At 31.1% G+C, this 11,944-nt stretch overlaps 1 protein-coding gene across 1 annotated transcript; it reads right to left on the reverse strand.

Moving 5' to 3' along the window:
• Positions 1 to 433: 433 nt before the first annotated feature.
• Positions 434 to 3,701, reverse strand: LOC107876829. The gene is made up of 2 exons (XM_016723672.2): positions 3,542 to 3,701; positions 434 to 3,186 (listed from the first exon to the last, which is right to left on the reverse strand). The coding sequence occupies exon 2, from the start codon at positions 3,092 to 3,094 to the stop codon at positions 758 to 760; it is 2,337 nt and encodes a 778-aa protein (XP_016579158.1). The 5' UTR covers positions 3,095 to 3,186; positions 3,542 to 3,701; the 3' UTR covers positions 434 to 757.
• Positions 3,702 to 11,944: the final 8,243 nt, after the last annotated feature.

Below are 11,944 nucleotides of genomic sequence, written 5' to 3' on the forward strand. Positions count from 1 at the left end.
AGGAGAGAATACCATGGCAATAACTTTTAATTACAACTGCAGACCCAGGTAAGGGCAAAACAACTGCAACTCCTGCCAGGGAAAAAAATAAAAGAAATTGCAAACACCATAACGATGCTCGAAACCCAGGACACCAGCAATGCAATTAAAGAAAAATAAACAACCGAGAGATTTCAAGACCAGGTGTAGAACAGAAAACAAAAGGCAAACCCCTAACTTCAAATCTAGGGTGATAAGAATGAACCAACCACCGAAAATTCACAAGGAATGTCAGCAGACCAGAGGAACAACATAAGACTTTCAGGCAAACCAGTAATACTAAATCTGCGATGAACTAATGTTGAGCAACAGAGCAATGAACATAAGCTTTTGAAAAGTACCATAAATCATCTTGTCATGTGAGCATTAGAACTAATGTTGAGCAACAGAGCAATGAACATAAGCTTTTGAAAAGTACCATATATCTTGTCATGTGAGCGTACAAAAACTCATCTCATTTATACATGAAATAAGAAGATCCTAACAAATACTAGTTACATCCTAATCTTTTTCCACTTGGAGCTTGAAATATCAAGAATCATATGTCTACCTTTGAATAGTAGACAAGTTCTACTTTGAATTGTAGGCGTTTTGCAGATATTTCAAGCAAAAGTACAATGTCAACAGGGAATGAACTCATGGAAGCTACACTAAGACACTTCTCATCAACCATTTTCTTTAAAAAGTTGAAAACGCTACATAATAATAACCTAGTATATCAGGAATCTAATATTATAACTTCCTTATCTTCCATGGAGCTGCAAGTTTCTTCCATCAAATTGCTACTCCTTGCTCCTGAACCACCAATTGTATTTTCTTCCCTGCTTCCTTTGGGATCCATGCATTCAATTTCTTCTATGTCTTGAATTACTTCAAGAAGTTCTCCAGGCATAGCTGCTGGATCCAACTCCCGAAAACCCTTGGGAGCGTTTGGGCTTTCTTTTCCTGTAAGCAAGAACGCTGAAATCTCATGAGAAAACTGAAACATTTCTTCCCTAGGAATTTTTCTTATTTCCCTGGGGTTTAAATGTTTGTGGAACACCGACTTGAAGCCAGCAGCTTTGACGAGAGGAGCAACTACCACACATTCTTCATTAAAATCTTCAAGTACTTCAATCAAATCATATTTGTGTATTACATCATCCTCCGTGAACTCATTCCATTCTGCGGACCAGTTTCTATATAAAGCCCAAACTTCCCCCTTTCTAGGAAATATTTGAATTGTATCACCAGGACCTTTTGTCCATCTGACCTTGTGAGAGAAACAGTTAACCGAGGTTCTAATTTCGTGCCTGCCTCTTCTGAAATATCCAGATGTTTTTGGAGCACCGGAATAGACATAGTTTAGCGACCCTATTCCACTGTTATATGAATTTAACCAACTAATTCTGGCCTTGAAAGGATTTAGAGAAACCACCTTGAGAATCAAAGCATAATATCGAGGCATCCCATCACTGTCATCATATGCAGCCCAGACCTGGTTCGGTCCAAAACAACTTTCTATTCGATCACTATCAAAATTGTGCAAATCTGAATCTGGAACATCTACCGACATACACACAGCAGGCTTATTATCTAAATAGTTGTCAAAAGTTCCAGAACTAGACCTATTTGCAAAGACATTGGTTTTAATTGCAACTTGTTTATGAACTGCATTATGATTTTCTCTGACATCAAACTCAGAGACATGAATTTCTACATTTTTTCTCTCCTTAGCTTCCTTGGTTAAACTTACCTCCCTTGAAGACATAGGTGTAGTCAAGGTAGCTGAGCCCTGATCTCTTAGGTTTTTCAATATTTCTTTCTTGGCCTTCTCCATCAGTAAATGTTTGACATCATTGTAGGATACCTCCTTTCCATTACGCAACTGGTTAGTGACATTCAGCTTAACCCTTTCACTATTACCCCGCTGAACTTCAGCTGGACTTGCTGTGCTACCTCCAGCAGATTCCCAGCTATGCCTGAGCCTACTTGGGCTGGGATCATTTAAGCCTTTTTTCCTCTTGAAAGCATTAAACTGTCCAGCTGATAAAGGTGCACTTGGCCGTTTGGACGAATGATTTTTCCTTTTTAATGCCTCCTCTCTTTTCGTCGCCGTCTGTGCTTCTTGACGCTCTCGTTTTACTTTCTGATATGCTTGTTGTACCATATTAGCGGCTTGTACAGCAGATGCATGACCAGCAGTTTTAGAAAATGGGCTCCACTGGAAGTCATTCTGATCAGGAGAATCAGTGTTATTGACCATAGACGACACAAAATTTGGAGATCTTGAACTGTTTCTTCCTGTAGTTGATGCATCCTTTTTCATTCCCTGGTGGTATGTGTTTTCTTGCTGCTGAGAATAATCCCAGTCGGTAGACTTCTTTGAGCCATTGGATGGTGGCGTTGTTTCGACAGCAAAGAAGGCTTCATGACAATTGGGACACAGAAGATTATGGTTAAGGTACATCCGCATATACTCATACTGCATCTTGCACCGATAGCAAACAGTCCAAAATGTACCACGCTCCTTTGTTCCAAATGAAGAACTCTTTTTACTGGTACTACACTTAGGAGGCCTCACTCGTGAAGCAGCATTCTTTGCAAATTTGTGAAAACCATTCTGCGTAGATTGTTGAGAAGAATCCGCGATTTCAGCCTGAACTCTCTGCTGCAAGGCATTCATATTTCTGGTGTCATATGCTGTTTTCTTCGTTTTATCAGACAATAAACTCCATGCTTCTGAAACATGCTTAAACGCAGCTTCGGCCCCTATGGACTTGTTCTTATCAGGATGAAGCATGAGGGCAAGTTTCCTATATTGTTTCCTTATAGCCTCATCATCAGCTTTGGGACTAACACCAAGGATTCCATAAAAATTTCCTTCACCATTAACTTTGCTCTCAGCAGCAATATGAACGCCGAGTGTTGACAACATTTGACTAATGCCTTCAAGTCCAGGATTCAGATTCTGGGCCTTTAAAGCAAACTTTTTCGCTCCCGAAAAATCCTTAGCCAAGAATTTCCGCTCTGCAATTTCTTTAGCCCTCAAAGCATCATCTTTGTTGCACTCCATCTACCATACCCCTCTCTTTTAACCCTTCCTCTCATGTACAATTTGACCAATAAACAACAATAATAGAAGCAATCATCAGCCATTCAACTAACCTGTTCCACAATAACCATGCCCTAAAATTGCTTAGAAAAATGTAAGAATATTTTTCGAATCTTCAATCCAAAAAATGAAATGCCAAAAAACCAATTTTTTGAATAAAATTCCAAGGTGGACTATATACCATAGATACACAAAGAGCAAATTAAAGAAAAAGTGAAATAAGGAAAAAATAAAAATTGATACTTTGGTAAACAAGAAAATCAATCATCTAGTCATTAATGTAGCTAATCAAAATAATAATTATATCACAGATATAGAAGTAACACATTGAAAAACCAGATAATAGAATCAAAGATAAAAACGAAAGAAGATAAACCAAAGATTATTTTAATGTTTTCCATTTAATACCATGGTTGGTTGGGAGGAGATCTGACCACAGATGGTTGTTTAGAGCACGAAAAGGCAAGGAATTCTTCGCGTGAACATCTCCTGTGACCGCCGAAGACACTTTCACCGAGAAAGACGCGTCACAATGCTGATTTGAGTGTGTTCCATATGACACGCTGTTTGATGTCCTTATAGCATTTCTGGAATATTGGGCTTGGGCCTGGGCCTAAGAAGTGTTTGCATAGTTTTAGGAAATTTTATAGAGAAAATTATCCATATAGTATTAATAGATTCAAAATTACAAATTTTAGCAATACGTTTAGATAATTACATTAATAGCAATTGCAAGTTATAACAACTTATTAAAATACTAGTCTTCGTATATGCGTTTCACACATGTAATTTGCTTCAATGAGTTTAATTTTATAAAATTACTTCGATGTGTATCTTTCGACGAGAAATAATTTGCGTTTGACTAATAAATTTAAAGACAGAGCAACTATTAGTATTTTACTAACTATCAGTATTTGATTAAGCTTTTAAAATTGCTTTTAAATGTATTTTTCTCAAAAGTACTTTTAAAAAAAAATTACTTTTTTTGAGATTTTGAAATAGTAGAAGTTAAAACTCGTTTTGTTTGTTAGATTTATTTTAATTCAATCTCTCATCCTTGGACCTATGGTATTTCCAAACATATACTTAATTTAATGCATATGTAACCATAATGTCTTTCATGTCACTTAATCTAGGACTATATGATCAATTATTTTTTTATTTAAATTAATTTTTTAATGTGTACTTTAACGTAGATTGCAAATTCATGTAAATGGTGACTATGATTAATTGAGTAGCAACTTAAAAATGTAAACTCAAACTGATAGGAAATTTTTTCTAACACACAAAAAAAGAAAAATAAAAAATTACCTCATAATCATTTTCATGAGGTATTAACATACGTTATAATTTAATACATGTCCACACCCACATAAGAAAATTTTCAATCATTCTATTAACCAAGCACAAACAAATATAAATATTTTTGTTCATAAGAAAACAAATCAGAAAATCACAAAATTGAAGATCCATTAACAAAAATTACAGCTCTAACTCATAAAGTTCTATAAGCAAAAATATACTCATAAACCTAGAAAATATTTAAAGTTGAAATTAAAATAACATGACGTTATGCGAAATTTACATTACAAACATTCACAAAATAAGATTACAAAAAAATTATAATAAAAATAACATAATATTTAATATGCTTTAGTAAATGACCTACATATTGAAAAACTAATTTTACAAATACAAACCTAGAGTGAATAAATCTCTCCAAAATAAAACTCTTTACTTATGGATGTTATTGTATTATTTGTAGGAAGAAAAGATCCTCAATTTATAGAAGTCCAAAAGGACTAATCAAATATGGAAGAAATATTTTCAAGAAAAGAAAATATTTTACATCAAAAAAAACTTTAATTATGGTAGAAAATTAAAGCAAATCCTAATAAAAAGAACGTGATAATTAATATTTATTAGGAGTCAAAGTCTTGTTTAACCTTCCTTAATAGAAAGTCCTTAAACTCCAAAATCAAAAGTTTATAACCATATAAGATAATATAAATGACTTTGAAAAGAACTCAAATTAAATAATATTTTAAATTTATCATATATTTTGCTCGTAGATTTATTTTATCACATTCTTTTAAATGAAAATATAAATATTCCTATATTGCATTGACATATTAATATTTGAATTAAAAGTAAGTGAGCATCTTTGAACCCATAAAGATACAGAATTTAGGTTTAGTTAATTATAGAACACTTTGTTGTGAGCTTGAAATTTAAATTTCATCATGCATAATTTATATCAGCTTTAATATAATAACTAAGTCATATTTTAGGATATTGAACACTTGTATTTGTTTGGATGTTATCGAAAAACTTTTTGAGCATTCATGCTCCAAATTTGTATTTTTTTCCTCTAATTTCTTAATGACTTGTTACACGTAATCATATAAGAAATCAACTTTTTATAACAATAATAATTCATAAGATTATTATAACTACTTATACCCATATATAGTACTTATATAAATACTCATATAATGGACATACTTTGTTACCACAAATTCATATTCTACTAACACTTGATATTTACGTTAATGACTTTAACTTTTCAGAACAATCCAAGTATAATTAGAAATTGTCAGGCCAAGTGCACTTCAATGCATAATACCCCAGTGGCATGAAACTTTGACCCATCAGCAACATTATTTTTCACTCCAACTTGTATGAAATATGATCTTTTATGCTTGATATTATATTAGGACTCATCCATATGTCCATACATATATACCTGGGGAGTCTATTTGGCATGATAGAAAATGGCTTCCAACGTATCCTTTGATGGTAATCGCATTATTTTAGTATAAATGATGGGATAAAATAATCTCGGAATTAAGTAATACTTTATACCAAATATGAGATATAGTTAATTCTTAACTCTATCCTAAGATTATTTTTTTTATTCCTTCCACCAAATGACCCCTAAGTCCTCTTCCTATATATTTTGTGAGTCTACATCAATTCTCGTAAGAACTCTTATTAATATATTCCTTATTCACTACTTTGGCATACAAATCTCTATCCAAACTAAACACTCGTAGCAAACACAGTCGCGTAATTGTAAAAGAATATTTCAGAGTAACTACTACGCATAGACACATAATCGCACATTAAGTTGCAAAAATAATTGATAAAGCTGATGAAATACTTGTCTCTGGATCATTAAAAGCGGAAACAATATTGTAGGAACACTTACAGTCAAGTAAACACGCTGAATTTGATAATAAAGTCGATAAAATTCCAATTACGCTTATTCTGACATTTTTCCAGCAATATTGGTATACCAAAAACTTTGTATCATGTTCCACTCAATGTAAAACACTTTTTTCTAACTAAGTAGAAATTCCACAAGTAAATTCTTTTAATATATAATCATGGTGTCTAGGCCCGCTTGTACGCACTTTGACTAATTTCACGAAACACCTATCATCTCCTGCCAACAACATGGTAGTAAGTAACTCTGTCCATCAAAGTTAGAACCGACACATTTTTTTGTTATGCTAAAAAAAAGTACATGTCTTCAAAATCGTACGAAAATATAACAAAGAATAAACAAACACACATATTTTTATTAAAAGAAAGTATACGTCTTTATAGTACGACAATGAATCGCATGAGATGCCTAACTTTTCAATGTTAGTGAATGTGTATCAAGACATCCAAGCACTACTCTAGAAGTGTAAAAGCGAAAAATGGGATTGACAATTTCACTCTGCCACACACTTATTTTCTAAATGCTCAAATTTCCAACCGAAGAACACGACATTACATATATGCAGTTATGCATTATATTAAGGATGAGATAATAGTGAAGAAAAATAATTATAAGAAATTGAAGATGAAGCACAAGCACTTCTTGTAACCATGAATCAAGCTAAATACATATTGAAACAATAAAAGTAGTGTCTTACAAAGAAAGTCGCCTTGGCTAGATATTGAATTCACATAAAGAGGCGGAGAAATCAGATCTTGTTTGCAAAATTTTGAAATTCACATTGTATTTATGCAAATTTTTACAGGGCTTTTCCTTCCATGTTTTTCTTTCTTTATTCCTTTTTTTATGTGATTGTTTTTTCAGTTTTTTCTTTCCATATATTCCTTTCTTTATTCCCTTTTTGATTTTCCTTCTTGATTACTCTCCTTATTTTTGCCTGATTTATCTATTGTGGTATGTCTATTAAAATTATAAGAGGAAAAGGACTCCTAAAATCAATTATCACAAATTCTTGAACTTTTGACATCATTCAAATAAGGAAAAAATTAATAAGTAAAATTTAAGTTGATTTTAAAGTCTTAAATATTATAAAGAAAATTGAATAATAATATAACAAAAAAGGTGAAAAGATAATTTTGTCTGCTATAGAATATTTTAATGAAGGGTAAAAAGTTCAAATCACTTTTCTAAGAGTCTTCATACTTTTAATACATTATAGATATATTATTTTTATTGTATTTTCAAAATTTATTTATTAATTATATAATTTAAAATTAGTTCTATATTTATAGGATAGTAATCAATATTCTCCTTAAATAGTGTATTGACAATTATGGTAAATATATATTATATTTTATTTAAAAGATTGCACATTTTTATCAGATAACTAACTTTATTGAAAGAAGTGTATTATGACACAAAAAGCTTTTTAATTCTCCAAAAAAAAAATTAGAAGCACTCTTCTCTTTCTTCATTCACATACTCAACCTTCAAAATTTTATTAAAACTCGGTTCTCCATTAACGTACTCAAGATTTTTCTTGAAAAAAATTGGGTCTCCGATATTCATCTTCTTCGCGTAAAAACTAAAAATTGATCTATTTGGGGGTTTTCATTCTCTATTGTGATAGATATTCATAAGTCATAACCCCAAATTTGTCATGTCTAAATTCAAATTTGATTCTACTCCTTCACGTAGAAGTTCTAGAATAATCGAGAATAGTAGCGTTCATTTGATTTAGGTTGTTTTACTCCATCTCTTCTATCTAAGTGTAAAATAAAAAGATTGTTGAAAGTGGGTCTTACAACAAGAAGTAAAATCAGTGGTTGCCCGATAAAATTGAAGTTCCATTTGTCGATGAACCATCGAAGAAACTCAATTTGAACATGCATATTGAAAAAAATCTCAACAAAAAGGTTGTTATTCCTCAAGATAAGGAGAATTATAAGAGAAAGAATATGGTTAGTGAACAAGTATTGGACTCCGATTTTGAGGATGAGATTCCATTACCCAAACTAAAAAATCCTAGTGTATAGGTATACATCGGGGTGGGCATTCGGTCTGTTCGATTTGATTGTTGAATATTGGTTCAGTTTTTTGATTTTCGGATTGACGAAAATGAAAACCATAACCAAATCAAAATTATTTTGGTTTGGTTCAGTTTTTACAAATTCGGTTCGGTTATTTCGGATTTTTATTTCGATTTTAAAGATTAAAGTAGTGAGCATTTAAAATTGGTGCTTTTTCTAGAAAAATAATATTTTTTTCAAACCTATTTTTCATTCCCAAATATAATTAATTCAATATAAATGAAATGACCATAAATATCGACCTCGCTGAGTCATCACCGTTGGCGTGACGGCAGTGGCTGCACTCGGCAGCGACTACCGACGACAGTGACGAACTGAGCAAACGACTGTCGTTGGCGATGTTGAAATTTCAAATGAATTGACGAACTGAGGATGGTTAAGCGCTGTTGTAGCCTTCACGTTAATGTTAGGGTCTAAGCAAAGCAGTATATTAGGATTTAGGGTTACTAAATGATTATAATTTATATATTTATATGTTATGTCAGATTATATTATATTTTTAGTATATTTACATATATATTAAATTATATATATATATATATATATATATATTATAATATATTATTGATATAATTTTGATTTTTTGATTTATCCGAATTCTTTTTTTGTAAATCTAAAAACCAAACCGTTTAACCAAATTTTTAAAATTTGAAACCGAAATCAATCTGAAAAACCAAAAAATCAAACTAAAATTAAATTTCGGTTCGATTTTTTAGTTTTTTCAGTTTAAACCAAAATATGCCCAGCCCATAGACATAGATATTATATTTTGATGTTTAATTATTTGGTTATTACTGTATGTTTTCTTAAGATTGTTGATATGAACGAAGTTTAGTTTTTGTATTTAAGTAGTATTTATATAATGTTATGCTACTTTAACATTTGTTTCGCATTTTATATCGCTGAATGAAATTGATATGAACTAAGTTGCATCAGATGGTATTAAATTTGATATCAACTACATCAAATTATACATTTTTTTATCATGCAATTAGTAACATTTGACATGAATATTGTATTTTCGATTCTGCAATTAGTAACATTTCAATTCTTTCAAATTATATTCTAAATATATGCATACATATATTACATGTCATACACACATATTCTGACCTTCGTACCTATTTGAAATATTTCTCACATATATTAACATGCACAAGACATATACATAAACATCTAGTGATATGCATAATTGAATGTCGTATGTACTTATATATTGTATGCATGTAAGTATATGTACCGTGATACATAAGATATACTCTTAACATACGTCAAACAAACATTCATCTCTTTCATTGCGGGTGGTGGAATAATTGTATGCTGAATGTATGTTATTTGTATATTCAATGTATCACTAGATATACAATAACATACACATGCAAAGTGCATGTAACCACATAATTATATATGTTGTAAATATCATTGTTATATTTTTACTATATATATGCGACAAGGTAATTGTATGTTTTGTGTATGTGACTGGTGTTTTTACTGTGTTTATATATGTTTTGTTAAAATACTATTGCTAGTTTTATTATTTCTTTAAATCGAATAATTAAGGCCCTAATTTTGCATCTCTAAGTAAAATTTCCCTTTTTTCTAATCATAGAGCCCTCAAATCAATCAACCAAATCCAATGGCTTGCTAATGATTTGCAGTATGTGTATTACAAAATTATGCACTCCTAATTGAAAACTGAATCGTCTAAATAATCACATTCAGTATTCATAACTTCAAAAGTTGACATACCAAAATTTTGTTATCTAATTGTCATAATTTGTGAATTCTATGTGTACTTGACTAACATTAATAAAGAAAACAGAGAAACAGAGAAAAAGATGCAGAGAAGAAGAAGACGAGGGATTAGAGGAGAGATTAAGGAATGTGAATTTGTTTATTTACTTCATTCAATCGGAAAGACATGGTAATTTATTTTTAGAACTGTTTTTATGTTGATCAATTTGGAACAAAACCATTTCAGAGAAAATTAAGGGATGATTGATATATGCCATAACTGTAATCCCCCTTTTATGGGTATGTAATATATTTTCCATATATTAAAATTATTTTTTTCTTATTTTTAGTCATTAAAAAAATATTTTTTTCTTTTATAAATAATTTTTTGCCATAACTTGCAAAGTTGAAAGTATTGCTATAACTTGCAATTTTCTATCTACGGAATGCTATTTACATTTTTTCCCAATTTTATAAGGGTAAATCACATAAATATACAAATTTAGAGCCTACATTACAAAATTTACCACTATTATTTTTATTTACAAAAGGTATTCTTTATTTACAAAATCTACCAACTATTCAACTGCCATAAGTTCTTTTGAAATAACCTTTACGAAACACCACTTTCTATACCATATTTATATTATAATTTTTGAATATAGTTAAATAATATTTAGAGGACGCTAATTTCTATATCAATTTCATATTATATTTACAGGAGCACCATTTTATATATCATTTTTATATCATTATTTTAAAAGGTAATTATACCTCATAGAATATACCATATTCAAATGTCATAAGGTTTTTGGCATAGCCTTTATGGAACACCAATTTCTATAACATATTTATATTATATTTTTAGGATGTAGTTAAATAATTTTTAGATGACACCAATTTCTATATCAATTGCATATCATGTTTATAGAAACACCAATTTCTATATTATTTTTATACCATTTACAGAATATATAACCTTTATGAAAGAGCAGCTTTAGCTTACTGAGGACATGACCCTAGATAGGAAGGTGCGGAGGTCGAGGATAAGGGTAGAAGGCTAGTGTTAGTGTGTGGGTTGTAGCAAGCAGTCAGGAGAGTTCTTGTGTAGCCGGGTTAGTAATCATAGGACAGTGTACGTAGGTGTCTTTGGTATGTGAGTGTATGTTACTACTAGGTGGGTGTCCTATTTCTTATTTCTTAGTTCCTATTTTTCTTATTTTGTGTTGCTCTTATTTCCCGTATCTCATATTTCTCTGATTTTATTTTATTATTTCTTATTCTTTATTTCAGTTATGCCATCCATCCCCTTATTTACTATCATTTATCTTGAGCCAAGGGTCTATCAGAAACAACCTCTCTACCTCTTCGGAGGTAGTGGTATGGACTGCGTATATCTTACCCTCCCCAAACCCCACGCTGTAGGAATGTTGTTGTTGTTGTTGTATAACCTTTATGAAACACCAATTTCTATACCATATTTATATTATCTTTATAAAAACATCAGTTTCTATATTATTTTTATACTATTTACAAAAATTTGTAAATAATTGGAGAAGATATAACATCCATGATCTCTGTCGCTACAAATTGGATATCACAGATAACAATTACGTATTTGCCGCAACATGAAAAACAAGAAAAAACCGCACCAAATTTCTATGCGGTCGGTCTGTTTCGTTTGTCCCCTGGTGGATTTTGTTGTCAACTGAAATGGGGGGGTCAGTTTTGGGGTGTTTCAGATGAGTTTTCTAGTGG

This window comes from Capsicum annuum, chromosome 1, assembly GCF_002878395.1.
Source record: "Capsicum annuum cultivar UCD-10X-F1 chromosome 1, UCD10Xv1.1, whole genome shotgun sequence".
Taxonomy (NCBI): Eukaryota; Viridiplantae; Streptophyta; class Magnoliopsida; order Solanales; family Solanaceae; genus Capsicum; species Capsicum annuum.